Here is a 20922-nt window from a genome sequence, read left to right on the forward strand (position 1 = left end):
TTTGCTTTGGATGTTATTCAGAACAATTAGCATTTCATTTAGTAATTAAAATGTTTTAGACCCTTGGAAATAACCAAATGTGTGTTATGATTTATAAGACATTCTGTCAGTCCCTTGGATATGTCTGGTTCTTTCAAAGCTCATGTCCCCAAGTTGAAGTAGTAATTCTTATGTGTCTTTGTCAGTTTGCTTTTCAATCAAACCCATGGTTAGGACTAAGGAATGCTGTGTTTTTATTCTGTCTGGTGTAGCAAACACTACAGGACTTTGTGTATCCTCCATCAGGGATTAGCTGGTACTTTGGCAGCTGTTTGTCCTCTTTGGGTCCTATTGCTTATAACTTTTCAGTGTTTGTTTAGAAAAAAATTGATTCTTTCAAACCTCACTCTGTAGCTCAATATTTTAAGTGCAGTGACATAAATTTAGTTTGTGTTCAGGTACCAGTTTAAAAATCTCAAATTGTCTTTGAAAAATCTGCAGATAGTCAAAGTGAGGGCTGGTTTTAACCATCTAGATGGCATACATTTGTGGAGTATTTAAGATATACTTGATTGACACAATCACACATTTAACATCTTGTTACCTCTAATTCTTTCATATCCTCGTTTAATCTTGAAAATATATTGCATTTATCAATCAGTGAGAAAAAGGACACTACAGTAGTCACAAGTCATGGGACAACCGACTGGATCACCCATAAAAATGACATGAACTTCAATAGACTTTTACCTAAACAGCATTTCAAAATAAAACTCACTCATACAAAATATTTGTTTTAGTATAGTGACTACAGTAGATTATATGGTACAGTATTTTTAACAATTTGTTGTGGTCTTTTTGAAAGGATCCTTCTGGAGACGGTTGCTCTTCTAGAGTTTGGTATCTGCTAACTGCAACAACAAAAAAGAGAGTTGTAAAAGTTATGAAGTAAGAAAAAGCAAAGCATTATAACTGCTACAATACACAAGACACACACATACTTATATCTACTCCAATAAAAGTGTCTTGTGTTGCATAACCTTTTAGTTTGAAGTAGGGATCTTCAACCTTTTTTAAGCCAAGGAGCCCTTAACTGAAAGATAGATGGAGGTTGGACCCCCTACTACATATAGTGTATAAAATGAAGTTGCATATTAAACGGCCTACAATAACGTGTAGGGCTGCCTAACGCCTTTTATATATACCTTTTTTGCATAGAATACTAAGCTTTTAAAATAGCCTAATTGTTGGCATGATTTTATATGTTAAAACATACCTGTGGCACAGTAAATCCTCAGGATGAACTGTACATCTGTGGATGGCGACTACCTTACCTATAGGCCAGTAGGCCTGTCCTCAGTGGGGATTTATATTTGATTAAAAATAATTCAAATATTAACAATAATTTGGAGGCCTCCCCTGCATTGACTCTGAGGACCCCCCTGTTAAAGATCCCTGGTTTAAAGACATAAATGGCCCCCATACACCCATCTTAGATATCGTTGCTGTCCGGCAAAAACCTTGTATGTGCAAAACCGTTCGACGTTCGGACTAATTTAAAAAAAATTTTTATCGAGCTATTTTTCTCAGGCGAAATCACCTCATCTGTTTATATTTCATGTGCGACTGCCATGAAATCTGCTGTGGATATTCATGGTTCCCATTGGATGAGTTCTATTTTTTTATGTGTTGGGATTTGATTATAATTTCACAAACAAAGTGTTGTGGAAATTGATTTTAATCGTTTTTTAATCTGCAGAAAATTCAGATGAAGAATTCTGCGTCCGTAGATTTATTGTGTCCCTGCTCATGACCATAAGAAAATACAAGTTGTTAGTACGCTTCTCTGTCTGTCCAATACTTTTGTACTGTGGGTCAAAATGAACATTAAGGGAGGCTTCCAGAGACCAAAAGTACTAGTATACTAGCTATCCATACAGCTTTAACATGTATCCACTACATGTTAAAGAAGCTCACTTAGTTGACATGTTCTTCTTAAATCTAGATTGAAATCCCACCTCTACTCATTATACTATAGCTAGTCTATATCCATGACGTTCCACTTCCGTGGTGGCTGCGGTGCCGCAGGAAATTCCGCCGAATGCGTGTATATTTGCTGATGTCCGTTTCCTTTCGCATTATTTGTGTTGTAATTTTAAACTCATTTATTTTATTTTTTTTAGATCAACTTTTTTTATTGTTTTTTTGTTTTTTGTTTGTTTTTTATGCCGACATACAGAACAGAAACAGAAAATACAAACTGAACAAGAACCCTCGCCCCCCCCCCCACCCTCTGCGGTCTCGAGGAAGAAAAAAACCAAAAAACGGTCACTCTCCTAGTCACTCTTGCACCTTCCCTAGTCGCTCTCCTCCCGTTCTTGTGGCGCTGAGGTCACCAGGCCCGATATTTGTGCTGCTGCACTTTCCCATAGGCTGATAGTTGATGATTTGGCTTTGTTAATCCTTGCTGTAGAGAGCTCGAGCATAACTATGTCCAGAAAGTATGCCAACCACTGTTTAATACAAAGCGAGTGGGGGGGGGGGAGCCAGCGCTGAGCTATCATTTTCTTAGTTGCAGTACTCCGGTGGATTTGTGAGGACTATGGTTAACTGCTCCTCAGATCTCTGCAGGGTAAATCCAGACAGCTAGCTAGACTATCTGTCCAATCGGAGTTTTCTCTCGCACGACTATTTTACAGCGGCTCCGTGCGGAGCTTAGCACCGCCCAAGACGATTGTGATTGGTTTAAAGAAATGCCAATAAACCAGAGCACGTTTTTCTCCCATCCCGGAATGCTGCGTGAACTAACCAGACCCTCCTCTCCGCAGCGTGTCGATAGTCTGGCAAAGCGAGACTATACTATAGCCAACCATAACACACCATGCTTTCTGCGTCCTTCACAAACATACCTTTTCACTTATTGTCTTATGTTGCTGGTTTTGTGTTTATTGCTATTCAGTTGTATTGTTGCTGTCTGTTATTTCTGTGTTACTTTAATTGTAAAGTGCACTGAGACCATGTCTAATGGTGCTTTTACACTTTAAATACATTTGATTGATTGATCATTTATTGAGAAGCCCAGTACAGAAAGGATAATATAAATAGTTTCCCTTACCACCCGGCCTCTACTTTTGTCCTTGTGTTTTTCAAGCACATGCAGCATGGCGTCGTGAAGGGTCGGGTAGAACATGGAGGTCCCAATCTCGTCATCGAAGAACGTACAGCTGCGTAGTTTCTCCAGGACGCACGCTGTCAACACATGAGAAGCATGTTTTCACAGGCAGTATTATTCACCTGATGTTCAGGTACATGTACATGTGTCCTCATCAGTGGTGGAAGAAGTATTCACATCCTTTACTCAAGTAAAAGTACTAATACCACACTGTGAAAAACTCTGTTACAAGTTAAAGTCCTGCGTTGAAAACGGTACTTCAGCAAAGATATGTAAGTATCATCAGGAAAATGTACTTAAAGTATTACAATTAAAATTTCTCAACGTAAAACAATCCTCACATTTTAGAAACTGGTAACGATCCAAAAAGTTCTGTCAATCAACTAAGTGATTAATCAGCTAATCATTTTCAGGCCTGCATATTCAGTGGTGGAATGTAACTAAGTACATTTACTCAAGTACTGTGCTTAAGTACAAATGTTAAGGTACTAGTACTTTTCTTCTCATGCCACTTTCTACTTCTACTCCGCTACATTTCAGAGAGAAATATAGTACTTTTCACCCCACTACATTCATCTGACTGCTTTAGTTACTAGTTACTTTACACATTACGATTACTGCACACATGTAGTTTGTAAAAAGTTTATTATAAATTAAACTACCCAACAATATAGAGGCCTAGATCGTTTCCAGTTTTTAAAACGTGAGGACTTTTCTGCATTGAGTACTTTTACATGTAATACTTTAAGTACATTTTCCTGATGATACTTACATACTTTTACTGAAGTACCATTTTCAATGCAGGACTTTTACTTGTAACAGAGTATTTTTACAGTGTGGTATTAATACTTTTACTTAAGTAAAGGATCCAAATCCTTCTTCCACCACTGTATATATTGTTAGGTAGTTTAACACATTGTATTTTATAAACTATGTGTTTTGTGTGCAAAAGGCTTAATGTGTAAAATAACTAGTAACTAAAGCTGTAACAGATGAATGTAGTGGAGTAAAAAGTACTATATTTCTCTCTGAAATGTAGCGGAGTAGAAGTAGAAAAGTGGCATGAAAAGAAAAGACTCAAGTAAAGTACAAGTACCTCAACATTTGAACTTAAGTACAGTACTGGAGTAAATATACTTGATACATTTCCACTGCTGGTCCTCATCACTGATTCTATTGGATTTTGTCCTTTTAAGAATAAAACTCACCGTCACAAGAAACAATGTAAACATCCACATCAACACGGAGGAAGTCTGTGAGTGTCTGCGGAAAATACAGTGAGTTTAAAATAAGAAATAATCCCACGTGTGTTAGTATATGAAGTATAGAATTACACATGCAGCCGTTTGAGTGATAATTGGCTTTACGTTAATGCAGATTGCCAGTGTTCCCCACTTATTTGTGATGTTTTTTTGCATACAGTGGATTTTCAATTCCTTTTTGACCATCTTGGTGTGGCAGGGTGGATAAAATAAGATTAGATAAGGTAAGATTAGATTAGATAAGATTAGATAAAATAAGCCTCAATTCATCCTGGGCGTTGGAGAGAAACAAAATGGCGACACATCGCGCATAAACACGCAATAAACATACAGTTAACCTACATAGAAACATAATCATACATTATCTCATCCAATGCTTCAATGAATATCTAATAAATATCACACCATACCCCCCCCCCCCACACACACACCTTTCCTCACAATCACAGAAGAACAGAAGAGAACCCACAACACATCCTCCCCCTCTTATTGCACTTCATTTTGATGATTGCACATTTCCCATTAACTCATGCTGTGGTCAATAACTTCTGTATTGCACAATGCCCAATTGCATAATACCATATCAAATATAACATGGAGTTTTGTCTCATGGCAGGTTCATGTTAAAGTCTTTTTCTGTTATTGCTGTATAGTATTCACCATATTCTTATATATTACATCTTTGTATTACATCCATTCCTTTTTTCATTTGATGTTCTGAACAACAACTTAAAGGTCTTTCCCAAGAAAAATCGGCTGCAGAGGAAGCGATGTCTTTTACTCATCCAGTTTTGATTTATTTGGAATAAACTAAATCATTTCTGCCAATAGACACACCATCTGCATCAACAGAATGTTTTCTTCTCGTAGTCTTGGAGGGAAATGTGTCTTTTTGTAATTTATACATCTATTGCATACACAAAAAAACTATATACCACACTAAAAGACAGGAAAAATCCATAAAAGCATAATAGGAGCTCTTTAAGCTTTAGCATGTGGGCGCCCCCTGAATGACTTGTTACCGTTTTGAGTCCCTTCAGAGCAGAGCTGTCCAGGAAGGAGACAGCAGAGAAGTCCAGCACCAGACTGTGGAGGTCCACTCTGGGAACATTGATGTTAGCGGGAAGCTCGGCGCTCCAATCCAACTCGAACGGAAGGTCCTTGGAGTCAGAGGGCAGATCCAACTCCTCCACGTTCATGCAAAACTCATCAGTCATCTGGTGTAGTAAATCCCTCACACCTCGCTGTTTGAAAGATGTAGGAAAGTAAGGCTTAAAGCTTTTTGAAGGAATATGTTGAAGCACTCACTGGTGCAGTGCTTTCTAGTATATTAAAGGGTAACTTCAGTTTTTTTTCAACCTGGACCTTATTTTTCAGTTTTTGTGTCTAAGTGACTGATGGGAACAACAGTCTTTGACATTGGTCCAGTATTAAGCGAGATCGCTGCACTCGGCAGTCTGCAAAACAAGCTACAATGTAAGTTAATAGGGCAATTGCGCACCTTCAATTTACATCCACAAAAAGTGCTGTTTTTGCCGCTGACAGGCTCAGATTGTATTCTAAGTGTCTGACAACATTATGGAAAGGATTCCTACAGAGGTTGACCTTTCTGTTAAAGAGTAAGATCCTTTTTTTAAACGTAAAAACATCCGCAAAATAATAGCGCTTAACTCACCAGACTCCATGTAAATAAACAGTAATTTTATCATCGTAAAACACACTTCATTCAAAGTCAACACAAACTAAATTAAACTATCAAAAGCCATTTTGGTTCGTCTTTCCACTTTGCCAACAATCATCACTCTGGTTTGGTTGAACTAAACACATAATTCACCCATTTACATGTGAAAAATATGCTTTCTCTACACACGCTAAAGATATTGTTTAACTAAATGGATAGTGGGTTTCGCGATAGTGATCTCGGAGCGGTTTCTGGTAGAACAAAAAGGATTTTACTCTTTTAAAAAAAGGTCTATCTCTGTAGGGATCCTTTCCATAATGTTGTCAGACACTTAGAAGAACAATCTGAGCCTGCCAAAAAAAGCACTTTTAGTGGACGAAATTTATGATGCACATTAACCCTATAGGGTTACAATGCAGCCTGGTTTGCAGTTACAGCATTATCGCTCAAGACAGGAATAATTTCAAAGATTGTTGTTCCCATTAGTCACTTACACACAAAAACATAGGCAAATAGGGTCCAGTTTGAAAAAAACGGTAGTTACACTTTAAGGTCTCACCTCTGTAATGGCATCATCCTTTTTCTGCAACAGTTTCTTGATTTTCCTCAGAGCCTTGTTCCTCTTCCTCAAAACCCTCAGAGGGTTAAATCCAACCTGGAACAACCACGTGTAGGCATTATTTTCACAACATATTGACGCAGAGGATGGAGGAGATGTTTCGTAGGCTACATACAGCTTCTACAAGCTTGTCCCTGAAGAACTCAATGTTGGCGAAGAAGATAGGCGATGGTATCCTGAAGATTTTTACTCCCTTTGGTTCCAATATCTGAAAAGGGAAGCATTATGATAAAACAAATGGCATTCAAAAGGATATCTCGAACTGAAACCATTCAACAGTGTTTACCGTGTTCATTTGTTTTCATTGAACGTACTTACATGCAGGTAATCTTTGTGATCTCTGTAGAGGTCCGTCCCTGGGATGTTCACCAAGACGGAACAGCGGGGGCTAAAATAGACATAAGAAGGTTCTTGGCCACACTACTCGTGTAAAGATTATTTTTTGGGCATTTTAGGCCTTTATTTGACAGGACAGCTGAAGACATGAAAGAGGAGAGAGAGGGGGGAATGACATGCAGCAAAGGGCCGCAGGTCAGAGTTGAACCTGGGCCCGCTGCGTCGAGGACTAAACCTCTACATGTGTGCGCCCGCTCTACCAACTGAGCTATCTGGGGCGGCAAAAAAAATAAATAAATAAATAAATAAATAAAAAAATAAATAAATTATATATATATATATATATATATATATATATATATAATATATATATATATACATTTTTATATACACTGTGACTCAATTACTGACTTTAAAAACAGACTTAAAACATATCTCTTCAAGATGGCGTATGGACTGACTGACTTTTATTTTATTTTTATTTTTATTTTTATGAGATGACTATAATTTTAACGATGTTTGATGATTGTTTGTGAAGTGACCTTGGGTGTCATTAAAGGCGCTTTAAATAAAATGTATTATATTATTATATTATTTTACTTTATCTTTCTCGACACATCAGTCAAAGATAAGACAAGTATTTGTACATTAAATATCAGAGATCTACAGTAGCTGATATTTAATGTGGTTGGATCACGGGAACCAAAAGTGTGTGTGTGTGTGTGTGGGGGGGGATGGGAGTGGCAAAGGGGCAAACTGCAGTGTTTTTTACTCCACCCAAAAAAAAAACATTTATCATCCGAAACTTTTTTCTAAATGAAGCCCCAAACAGATTGTGTCCAGTAGAGTCTAGTCGAGGCGGACCATGCCGTGGAAATGACTGCCATTGGTGTTTTTTGAGCTTGACCCAGACTAGGGACTAAAAGTCAGGATACCTCGACCTCTGCTGCTTAGATTTTGACCATTTCTTTTTTTCCATCTCCATCTGTGTATTCAGGGTTTTTCCTGCATAGAAGAATGTTTGGTGCCCCCACCCCGAAAGAGATTTTAGCCAGCCCCAAAGGAAAAACCCCAGCACCAAGAATTGAGAATAAAAATAGCGATTCAAATCCTCTCTGAATGTGTTTTAGAGCAATTTGCCAAACAACCGTTAAACAAGCAGAACATAAACTTGAATATAAATATGCAAACTGTCATGTAGTCACTCCCCCCCCAAGACTCTGAGTCAGGATAAACTCTGGTATTGTTAGTCCCCAACTTTATGGAAGTGCACTACACTAAATGGCTGGAGGCTGGACGCCTCTTTAAAGGGACAAACAGATTTCCTTTATCTTCCTTTCCTTTCCTTTTTATGCTGCATAATTACTGTAAATTAAATTCAATGAATACTATATTTGGGGTGTTGACATGATTTTTCAGCCACTACAGTAAATCCATCATCATGTCATTACAATTGAGTCCTGAAGACGACAGTGAGCAGCTCCACCCCCAAGCCCAGCGCCAGACCAAGATCCAGTCCCAGCAGGATGGCGCCCAGACATGTTCCCAGCCACACCACCTGCAGACAAACACCCGCCGGGTCAACCACTGAGAGAGAATAGACTGGACCAAGTAAATAAGGCTAACAGCCTTGTATTCCCTTAAAGTGATCAATGCTACTTCACCAATAGACCATTATATACCTAAATACCTAGGTATTTTAAACTAAGTAGCACTGTAACATGAACAGTCTATAGTTTGATAGAACGATAAAATCTAAGCGGCAGTTGCTGGTTGTATTTAGCCGCTCCAGAGCTCCAGGACGACAGCTACCAGCAGCAGTTGTTTAGCCGCCAACAGGTGACTGTGAGCCGGCTACAGGCACCGCCAGATGACGGTCCTTTCAGGGGCCGTGGTAGTGGAGTTTAGACAGAAAAAGTGAGTGTCATGGGGCGATGACAGTTCAGGCTTATTGTTTACAACATATTGTGCTAAATTAGCTGTGAGATTATTTTCCATTGAATATTGAAGTTTATAAATAAGTGTTTTGGCATGCCTGGCCGAGTGGCACTATATCCATGGTGGTATTGAAAGGGGGATTTTCTTGCATGTTTTGTTGTGCATGATCAAAAAACATCCCGCCCTCAGTTTTTTTCTAAAATCTCACCCTGCACGTAAATACTGTACATCTTAGTTTTGGCAGAGAGACATTTGGAACACTTACACATTCTGGTTTGTCTCTCCTCCACAGGTACAGGATTTCTCTGAACTGCATCAGCATGCCCTTCAGGTTGACGATGACCAGGGCACCCAGGACAGACTGGAGTCAAGTCAAATGTTAAGGGCAGGTGTATAAAAAAATAAACAGACTTTTAGACTTATAGATCTACACAACTGAGTAGGGCTAAAACTAATGATAATTTGCATTGTGGATTAATCTCTTGATTATTTTCTTTATTAATGGATTAGTTGTTGGTCTATAAAATGTCAGAAAATGGTGAAAAATGTTGATCAGTGTTTCCCAAAGGCCGAGATGACGTCCTCAAATGTCTTGTTTTGTCCACAACTCAAAGATATTCAGTTTACTGTCACAGAGGAGAGCAGAAACTAGAACAATATTCACATTCAAGAAGCTGGAATCAGAGAATAGTTGACAACTAACTAACCAGGGATCTTCAACGTTTTTTAGGCCAAGGACCCCTTAGCTGAAAGAGAGAGCGAGCAGGAACTACAAATATTGTATAAAAATATAGTTGCATATTAAACTGGAACAGATGAAAATGGATATAATATATTATTTAAACATTATTATTTTTTTAATGTTAAACATACATGAGGAAGGCAAAGTAAGTCCTTAAGCTTTAAAGTAAACTGTATCTGTGGGTGGCTACCATAATGTCTACCTTACTTAGTAAGCGTATCATCAATGTTTTGTTGTTGTTTTTGTACGAATAGGCTGATTCATCTTTGCTTATAATATGTTGGATTAATGGTAATGTATATTTTCAGACATATTTTAAAATAACAAACAAAACAAACCTTCAAATAATATACAGTATATCAAACAATAATTTGGCAGTCCCCCTGCAGTAACTCTGAGGACCCCCTAGGGGTCACGGACCTTCTGTTAGAGATCTCTGGATTAATCAAATTAATCTTTGCAGCTCTACAAGTGAGTTTACTCCGATCTACGACGTGACAGAAAAGTTTGAAATCCTCACTCCATATGAGGAACATAAAACAAAACAAATGTAGGGACCTACATAGTACAGCTAAATAAATACAAAAGGGTTTGTCATACAGCTAAATACATGAATAAATGGTGTTTCATTCATTGACTGTAAAAAATATGTCATATCTGGGTAAATTCAACGAAAACTACATTTCCCATAATCCTTTGTTTGGACGTGACTTGTAATGTATTTTCTGACTGGGTAATCTAAACCAATCAGAGATCACTAGGTTGGGAAATGGGAAAAACGAGGAAGTCTGAGACGACATGTAGCCTTAATACATCCATGCCATGATCCATGCATGTAGCATGTAGACTCCATGAGAGCATGCAGCACGTTGGAGAGAGAAACGTTAATTGTTGACGTGACTGATGTTGGTAGATTTAAAGTAGCCTACTTCTAAAGTATTGGCACAAGTATCATTTTGCAGCTAACAGTCCTGTGCAACTTGCAGTTTGGTAACTTGTTATCCTGTAGTTTTTAAGTGAAGTTCAGGCAGCTTAGCTGCGTTTGCTGTTTCTACTAGCTTTGTAAAAGTGTTAAGTGTTAACTGTAAAACATAAAACATGGAGTTTAAGCTAGCACCGTCGGGAGGGACAGTCGGCTGTAAATGCCAGCCGCAGCTTTCACCCGGGAGAGACTAGGACTTCGCTGGAGGACAGTGCTAATTAGCCGCTGTGGCTACTGCCTTGTGAGGAGGGACTCCGCCGCCGGACCTGGTTGCCACACAGACGGGTTGCCTGCTGAACTTTGCCTGCAGCTGTCTCAGCGGATCGGATGCGTGAGTAACAGAGGTGTTTCTATCAGACACAGTGTGTGTCTCAGCTCATTAAACAAGCTGAGGATTTGTTTCTTCATCTGTGCAGCAACTTCAGGGCCCCAACGGTTAAAAACCCAAGCACTTGGTAATATTCTGAACATTTAAAAAGGTTGAACTGGTTAAACCCCCAATTAAAATTCCATTGACTGGTAATTGTTTTAAAATATATTTCAATGTTAAAGTGAACTGTTTAATATTTGATAAGCTAACATCATCTGAAGCATTGGTTAACTCTGGTGTGTTTTTGTGAGAGAAAGAAAAGTTTATTTCATTTTAAAGGGTTCCTACATGAAATGTAACTCTACAATAGAGAGCTGAAGTCTTCTACTTCATGCCCCTCTACTTACTTTCGAAAAACTATGAACGGGGAGAGGCAAATTATTTTTTGATCTCGTTTGAATTGAGCCATGTATTACAAATATGATGTTTGTCAATTTAAAAGACACTTTTTCAACCAAAGAAAGTCTCAGTTGTTAGGCTGGCGACAGACTGGCTGCGTGGTGTGAGTGTGGCGTTTCTGTTGCGTGTCAGTTGCATGGCGGCTGCGTGGATTTTTCTGTCTTTACACACCAGAAACGTGTCTGACGCGGCGCTGCTGCTGCTAGCCTTGTCTGTACACATGTATGTTTCCCATTGATAAAATGAAATACCACGTTAAACATAAATATATACTGATTTGATTACAGCAAAGACAACATCGACAGTATTGATGGCAAAATAGGCTACAGAATATTTCGTTCTGTATTGACAGGTGCAATATTAGAAAATTGTTTTTTTTTATTACATTTATATCTGCATTCATATCAAAACCTAGAGACTTTCAAATATCAACATGTCATTTATTAATATGTATTTGTGTCAAAATGACATATAAACATCTTTTCCTATTCTATTTTGCCTGGAAACGCTTCCAACACGCTTGCATGTCGCGTGAAAAATAGGCGTCGGTCCTATTTCTAGCATGCACGCGTTTTACGCGCGGCTTTAGCCGTGCCTGAGACGTGAGTGTCACGCAGGCAGTTTGCAAGCTCTAACCTGTTAACATGGGAGCCCAAATAAAAACGGACATGCCACGCAGCTGACGTGCTCACGCGATGCCTCCAGTCTGTCGCCGGCCTAAAACTGTTGAAGACTGTGAAAATACGTAATTAGAAAGACTACACACTTCAAAAGTCGCATGGATGACGTCTCGCTGAAGCTACGATGTCTGTGTGTATCGTACCGGGGGTGTAACGTTACTCAAATGAGCAGAGGATCTTGCTTGTTCTTTTGTTTATCTGCTGAAAACACTTCACTGGATAAAACACAAATCAGGTAAGACAACGTTACATGTGTTGTGGAACAGAGCTAAGCTAGCTAGCTAGCGAGCAAGTTGAGCATCAAGCTAGGTGACGTAAATTGTGTAAGACGAGAGATGTAGTTCACTGAGCGGTTTTACACAAAACTAAGTGGTCATACGACAAACCTACGGCTAACTGAGACTTTCTTCGGTTGAAAAAAATATCTTTTAAATTGACGAACATCATATTTGTAACCCATGGCTCAATTCAAATGGGATCAAAAAATAATTTGCCTCTTCCCGTTCACTACCGTTCATATTTTTTCCGAATTAAGGTCCCATGAGGTCCACCGGAAGGGGAGGGACTTCGGCTCTCTATAGTTTCATACTTAAGTGAAAAGGGTTGAAGGACATTTGCTTAACACTCTTTGTAGCTATTACTTTCTTTAAGGGATTTCAAGTGCATTGGCACTGGTTTTGAGTTTTTTTTGGAGACTGTAAAGCAACAGTAAAGACATGTATGTGTAACAAAAATTGATATCATGAAGAGAAACGCATAAGAGAAAATATTCGAATATAACACAGCAAGAGAAACCAGAGTAGTAAAAGACATTTCTTTTTGTTATACATTACTTGGTATTTCATTTTACCAAGGTCTGTAGACATTTAAGATACCTTACATTTGTTTCTGGGGAAATACCAATATAGCTTATAAGTGTGTGAGTTATGTAGTTCCACAGTGGAGGCACCGCTCTATTATTTCTTGATTATTTCTTTATAGTTACTTATGCCTATGATAACATCTACTGGTAAAAGGAGATTTAGTCAGTTCACCATCAACTGCTAAGCACTCAGAATCCTGTTCAGTAGAACATTAGTAACCTCATCTAGTATTAATATTTCCAGCGCCAGGAAGGAAGGGGTTACACAAATAAAATGACATACATATTGGCGTAAGCCGTTACATTACAGAGGCGAGTCTCACCCTGGGAAGCGGCTCCAGCAGGAAGCCAAGTGCCACAGTTACAATCATCGCCATCATGGCTGAGATCAGCCCTGCTATCTGTATTTGTAAAAAAAACAAAAAACGTTAATGTTTCATTTCAACATGCCATTGAAGGAAGGAAAAGAAAATCACATAAAACCAGATTGTAAAGAGACATTACAATAAATCATTTTGCAGACAAAAATATTTGCGTGTAGTGACCTAAAATAAAAGTTTATGACCTAGTCAAAGTAGGATTTGTTTTCTGACCTGTGTCTTGCCTCCCGAGCTCTCCTGCACAGCCGTCCTGGAGAGTGCTGTGCTGGCTGCAAACGACCGGAAGCTTGCCCCAAATATATTGCTTACCCCAAATGCAATTAGCTCCTGGGATGGAACAATAAAAAGTTAAGTTACCTCACTGGCATTTTTTGATTAGATTATTTTTTTGGGGGCATTTCCGCCATTAATTGATAGGACAGTTGTAGACAGGAAATGGGGAGAGAGGGAGAGGGAAGACATGCAGCAAAGGGCCGCAGGTCGGATTCGGACCCTGGACCGCTGCCGTAAGGACTGAGCCTTGGTACATAGATAGGCAAAGTCCCTCCCCTTTCGGTGGACCTCATGGGACCTTAATTCGGAAAGAATATGAACGGTAGTGAACAGGGAGAGGCAAATTATTTTTTGATCGCGTTTTAATTGAGCTATGGTTTACAAATATGATGTTTGTCAATTTAAAAGATATTTTTTCACAATTTACGTCACCTAGCTTGATGCTCAACTTGCTCGCTAGCTAGCTAGCTTAGCTCTGTTCCACAACACATGTAACGTTGTCTTACCTGATTTGTGTTTTATCCAGTGAAGTGTTTTCAGCAGATAAACAAAAGAACAAGCAAGATCCTCTGCTCATTTGAGTAACGTTACACCCCCGGTGTACCCCCCATGCGACTTTGAAGTGTGTAGTCTTTCTAATTACGTATTTTCACAGTCTTATACTTCAACAGTTTGACTTGACTTTCTTGACTTGCGAAATTATCTATTAAACTGATGAACATCATGTGTGCAATTCATGGCTCAATTCAAACCGGACCAACAAATAATTATCTCTCCATTGACTCTCGTTCATATTTTTTCAAAAGATAGGTCCATGGAACACAAGTAGAAGGGCTGGCTCTGGCATTTTGACCTTCTGCTTTTTTTTTAAACATTAAACAAAAGACATTTAGGAGTTATTCCTACTTCTGGCCATGGTTGTGCTTGTTAATTTGAGATGCAAAACTTAAAGAGTGAAAATTGGGCTCACAGTGAGAAATAATTAGACAGGAGCAAAAAAACGCTTGGGTTTCAGAGGGTTAATATATATGTAACTCACCTGGTTCCCATCTATGGTATAATCATGTTTAATAGAGTAGACTTTGGCCACAGAGAAGGCAACAGCAAACCCCACTATGGCTATAGGAAAAGCCTCCACTGCACTCTCCTGGAAGACTTCCATATTGGGTGCAATGGGAGACTCATACCTGAAAGATAATTGCGTTTAGCTGTACATTTATAGGACCTGAACAGTGGTCAAAAGTAGCTAAATATATTTCAAGAACTGTGCTGAAAGGGATAGTTCGGATTATTTTTTTTTAATTGGGTTGTATTGCGGTTGGCATGGCCCCGCTTTGGAGAAGCAGGCACTGAGTCCCGGGACGGAAGCTAAGCAATGTACTGCTGTGGACGGGGGCAGCAGCTAGACGTGTTTTACCCACCTAAAAAAAGGACTGTGGTGAGTGGTCCTCATTTTAGGTGTCTAAAATACATTTAGCCATAGGTGTGGATTTCAGGGGGGATGTAGGGGATATGTACCCCCCAATATTTAGAAGATGTAGATTTGTCCTCCTCAAAAAATATGATTGGTTTTGGGTGAAGTCCACGTTGTGATGCTTTTTTAAAACTTTTATTTAAGAAGGATTTTAAATCCATTGCTTTTACTTATAGTGAAGTATTTTTGTACATTGTGGTCTTGGTAGTTTACTTTAAGTAAAGGAGTTTCTTCAACCACTGGATCTGAATTACCTGACAAATCAGCAGGCATCTTGATTTTGACCCATAATCTACTGATGACATGTAGAACTTGAAACTTACCCACTAACCATTTTGCCAACAACGTCGACATCGTATGTCTTCTCGAAGTTGAAGCCATAGGACACGCCACACGCTATGATAGTCTGTGTGAGCAGGGAAGACACCAGAGAGACAGACAACTCTCAAATCCCAGTTATCAGAGCTTTCTTGAATGCCACGATAAGTGCAGGTTTTTATAACTGCATTACCACACTAGATGGTGTTAACTAACAATTATACAACAAGTAGATCCGACCAGACAATCTGATTGGTCAACTAGACATTTAGAATGTGCTCAAATAAGCATGACAGCACACCCAGAGCTATTTAAGCACACCTGCCGCATCACTTAAAATATCAGTCCGCTATTTCTGGACGTACAGGAGCGATCGATAAATTATTCTTTTTCAGCAGATATCTTAGTTACAGCAATGTTGAGCTAGCAAAGCAGTTTTGTGTTTATATGTGCGGTAGTTATTCAGTTTGGGAAGTCCCACGATCTCTACAAAGCTAACGTTAGCTTAAGTTAGCTGCTGACTAACGTTTTACAGGGACAGGAAATCGTCTCTGTTTGAAGTTTGTGGACGTTGAGTATCTAAATCCATCCATGGAAGAAAAAAAAATGTCAGCAGATATCTTAGTTATAACAGGATAGAGCTAGCAAAGCAGTTTGGTGTTTATATTTGCGGTAATTATTCAGTTTGGGAAATCCCATGATCTCTACAAAGCTAACGTTAGCTTAAGTTGACTGGCGGACTAAACGGGGAGGGACTAGATAATCGTCTCTGTTGCTTTTTTTATTTTTTTATTTTGAGAGTGAATTGCCCCACAATATGAATACAGTTTGATTATAACTTTTATTTTGTTGGTAACCGTTGTATAATTGCAATATTACACGAGAGGGTCTGATTTAATGTCATATTATTGGCACTTAAGTAATGCTTACGAACCTCTGCGCATGCGTGTCGGTCCTAGCCGCATCACTGTCGTTCCAATAATGACGTTAAATCAAACCCTCTCGTGTAATATTGCTTAAATAAACTGTATTATACTTGGGGAAAAGGTTATAATTTAGGGTTGGGCATAGTTTTGATTTTAACAATTCTGATTCCAATTCCGATTTTTGGTTTAGATTCTGGTTCTTATCAATTCTCGAATTCCATTCTTTGAGGGGTGGACTTGAAACGGGTCATGTGCTTATTTCACAGATGATTTTGTGTTTTGTTTTGATTCAATGGTCATTTACAGTTGTACCGGGCTTTTTCAAAGTAAAATGAAGCCACCTTACTGTGCCCCATGGCTGCAACATAACAAGTGCCTGGAAGTACAGTGGCTGGACGCTACGGGAAAAAAAACTTGCGCTTGTTAAATTTGGAAACGATGATCAGATTCGAAACCAAATTTTCCAAATGATTCCAATTTTAAAAAAAACGATTCCATTGGAATCATAATTTTTGAAACAATTCCAAGTTGAAACCGGTTCTCGATGCTCAAACCTAGTAATAATGTAAAGTATGATTTGTAGTTAATAGGATGAACTGTGCAGGAGTAGTATCTTCCCTCACCGTGATAACCTCTATGGGGATGGGGACAGGCAGCTTGGCTTTGTATCTGTCATTCAGCTCCTTCACAATGAACACCACCACCATGATCACTATGGACATCACCAGGTCACAGATGTTGGTTGAGGTGATCTGGACAAATATCTTCTCCAGGGTCTGCGCAAAAGACGCAAACACACTTTACTTAGCACTTTGAGCATGACTAAAAATGTATTATTTAGTTTTTACATCACATTTCAGTAAGGTCAAATTCCAAAGCAAACCACATGACGATAATACATTAATTATTAAAAGGCCATATACCGTATTGGTCCGAATATAAGACAACCCTGATTATAAGATGACCTCCCCCTCTTTCAAGACTCATTTTTGGAAAAATACTTTTTGAAGACCAAATCTTGTTTTTATAAAGAAAATAATTTTGTTTGAAAATAATTCTAATGAAAACACATTGAATAAAACAAAGTTTTTTGTTGTTTTTAACATCTTTTAAATAAAATAATATGAAAATAATGATACAAAAATGATCATTCCCTCCAATACTGTGAATCATATGGCAATTGCAATATTAGTCAAAATAATCGCAATTAGATATTTTCCTCATATCGTGCAGCCCTACTTCCTGGACTTACATATATGAGAGAGAGTGGACCACTGATGCCTGGAACAGTCAACCCTAACACAAACTTGAGCTGGGACACCAGGATGTGGACAGCAGCGGCTGTGGTGAAGCCGGACACCAGAGTGTCGGACAGGTACACAACCATAAAGCCCACCTGCAAAACACCCATTGCCAGCTGCATGGGGCAGAACCATAAAGGAAAAGAAGCTTGATTTGAAAATTCTTCCAAGTATGGTATGGTATAACATGGAGTCAAATCTACCTGGAAAATCCCCATGAGAAAGGTCACAGAGGAGGCCACCAGGACTCTCTGCTGGTCCGGGGTCAGGCCCTCAAAGCCGGTGATGTTGGCCGGGGGTCCATTCTCTGGGACCAGGCGGGTCACCACAGCCCCCACCATCAGGCTCAGGACTGGGAAAGAGCCTGTATGAAGGTGGGTGTGGAGGGGTGGGGAGACACTGTTAACCCTTGTGTTGTCCTTGGTTGAAATTTGACCTGTTTTCAAAGTTTCTTTTTAATCAGAAATATGGGTTTCTTTCAACCAAATTGCCCAAAAATAACATGGATGTACGTTGTATGGAACCTTTGCAACATTCTTTGCAGGTAAAATGATTTACTTAATTATTAATTTCATTGAATTCTGGGTGTTTTATTCAATTTTATAGCATTTGGAAAAAAACGTTTAAATGGTTTCAAAGCAGTATTCTGCCTAAACATTGACATACAAGTCTGTGATCCACTCAACCTTACTCTGATCTCAACTAATAGTCAAAATAATACATCATTTCTGTTTTTTTAACTCAGAAATTAGGTATAATGTCATAAATTAGGTTTATTGACAATGAATATAAAAAGCGTTGAATTAAGTGACAAAAACATTTTTAAAAAGCATCGGGAAAAAGCGACAAAAATTCAATTTTGACCCGGAAGTTCATGATCGACGGGAAGACAACACGTGTTAAGCCATATGACACCCAATCTTATCTCTTCTTATCAAAATGATACAATCTGTAACTTTTCCAGACAGGCCTCTTTAAGTTATGTTTATGCCCGATGACAGAAAACCTGTTTTATTACTTGGAGACAGTTTGTAGAAAAAAATATGGAGAATAAAAGAGTAAAGAGTTTTGTCCAAAAGTGCTATTCATTTACGAAAAGCAGCTGGTTTTCACTTGTCATAGAGAAAATGTATGTGAAAATATTTATAGTGACTAAGCATTGCATGACATACCTACAGATATGTGTCTTGAAGAACCGAGGAAGAAGTATGTCAGCACGGGGAAGAAAGCTGTGTAGAGGCCATAGCTCGGAGGCAGCGAGGCCAGCAGAGAGAAGGCCAGTCCTGAGTGGGACCACAGCAAAACAACAAACACAGAATTAAGTTTTCAATAATAATGGACATTTTGAAAATATCTTTGGAAAAAAACAACTAATTGAACAAACAAAAACCCTATTTTTCTGCCACAAATAATGAGAAAACATTTAAAAAAATGGCTGCTAAGTTACTAAAAGAAGCTAATTCTGTGGCTAAATTTGCCCATTCTTGTTTTTTAATGTCAGTATTAAAATAGATTGAAACTTCTGGTAGATAACATTTGGTACCGACATCTAAGAGTCTACAGCCATGCTAGCAGCTCTGCTATGCAAGCATGCTAACTGTTCATCGTAGTTTTGTGTGTTAGTATGCTAAATTTAGCTAATTAGCACAAAATAGCTGAGGCTGATGGGAATAATTAGTTCTGCAGGTATAAACCAAAGTGTTGAACAAATGGAAAATTGGACTTACAGGGAGACTTTAAGGAAAAATGAAGGGATTACCACTTCATTCTCAGGGAGCATGAGTTTGTGTACCACATGTCAATCCATCCAATAGTTGTGAAGATATTTCAGCAACTGATTGACCAACTAGCATTGCTAAAAATATCCCAGTTAAGTGTTCACAGTTTATGGCGTGAACTTAATTTATGGAAAAAGGTTTTCAGATAAAATCTTAGGGCCACAGAACAGAGCCAACAAGTTCCCATGAGTTTGGGGAATCATGTCAGAAGAATATATAACCAGTGTAGTTGGCTATCAAACAACTATACTACACATCAATAGTAATATGACAAATCATAATAGCCAATAAGCAGCACCAGCCCAAATATTAATCCCTATTGGTTTTGACCGGTGCCAAATGCCCCCTGAATTCAGGAACCAATAGAAAACAATACTTTTTCACAATTATACTTTTAAATAATATAACTGTTTTCACTTACCAGTACCTTAATACAGTTTGTAGTTATTCCTATGTTCTTTTATTTAGCACCTTTGTTTTTAATGCATTATTTTGTATTTAGTAGATGCTCATAATGATTATACAAGTGTGTTAAGGCTTACTTGTTGATACTATGCATCTGTTCTTATACTTTCTTCTGCTGGTTGCAACCTTTTTATTTCCTTGTGTGGGATCAATAAAGTTTTATCTTAAGCCAAATCCTTCAAATGCATCAGTTATTTTAGTTACTGTTACAAGCAGCCGTACGAGAGGTATACGTACATACTGTCAAAAATGAGAACAAATAAATTCAAAAAAATAAAAAAAACGGGAAACCCTAAATGGAAGTAAGAATCTGATCGCACATTCAGTGCCAAATTCATACTTACAAATTACATTAATATGTGGTGTTATTTACATTTTTAGGCAATATTCTTTGACGATGCCAATAATGTGATGACCATACAGTAGATGCACATACTGTATAAGTCTGTCAAAAGTTTTCATATGGAAGCATGGCCACAATCTTTCCCCAAGACGGACTCGGCCTCTCTCCGTCCTGCTCCTCACCTTGCATAATGGCCACCAGTCCAGTGCTGATCCCAGACACCACATCACCCAGCAGCCACTCTCTAACTCTGTAGATCCGCATCCAGCCGATGATAGGCAGAAGAGAGAGCACTGCATTCTTGGCACGTTTTGAATCACAGCTGGATTTAACGGAAATAAAAAAAAGCTCTTGCACTTTGTCTACTAAAGTTTGCAACTTTAAAGAATTTTCCTTTCATCAAAACCTCTATCATAATCAGACACTTATTTTGCAGCAGATTTCAAATCAAGAGTGCAAGTTATTAAGTCATATCAAAGACAGTTATCTCTAAACAACCAGGGTTCACTTACGTCAGATACTCTTTCATATGGTCCAGGATGGTTTTGCGCAGTCTGTAGATTTTCTCATGGTCTTCAGCAAAGCTGTCCTCAGAGTACACAGGTCTGGCCACCACATATGGTTTCCTCAAAGTTACCATCC

General features: G+C 38.6%; 1 protein-coding gene across 1 annotated transcript; it reads right to left on the reverse strand.

Annotated features, from left to right (window-relative positions):
• Positions 1 to 869: 869 nt before the first annotated feature.
• On the reverse strand, positions 870 to 20920 carry LOC144512433 (chloride anion exchanger-like). Its single transcript, XM_078243195.1, has 19 exons — positions 20793 to 20920; positions 20463 to 20602; positions 18867 to 18977; positions 17898 to 18058; positions 17646 to 17810; positions 17017 to 17169; positions 15473 to 15555; positions 14715 to 14862; positions 13616 to 13729; positions 13346 to 13423; positions 9253 to 9348; positions 8501 to 8607; positions 7032 to 7101; positions 6829 to 6921; positions 6654 to 6749; positions 5436 to 5657; positions 4360 to 4414; positions 3095 to 3228; positions 870 to 890 (listed from the first exon to the last, which is right to left on the reverse strand). The coding sequence occupies exons 1-19, from the start codon at positions 20918 to 20920 to the stop codon at positions 870 to 872; spliced, it is 2175 nt and encodes a 724-aa protein (XP_078099321.1).
• Between the last annotated feature and the right edge of the window lie 2 nt (positions 20921 to 20922).

The sequence above is a fragment of the Sander vitreus genome, chromosome 23, assembly GCF_031162955.1.
Source record: "Sander vitreus isolate 19-12246 chromosome 23, sanVit1, whole genome shotgun sequence".
NCBI classification, from domain to species: Eukaryota; Metazoa; Chordata; class Actinopteri; order Perciformes; family Percidae; genus Sander; species Sander vitreus.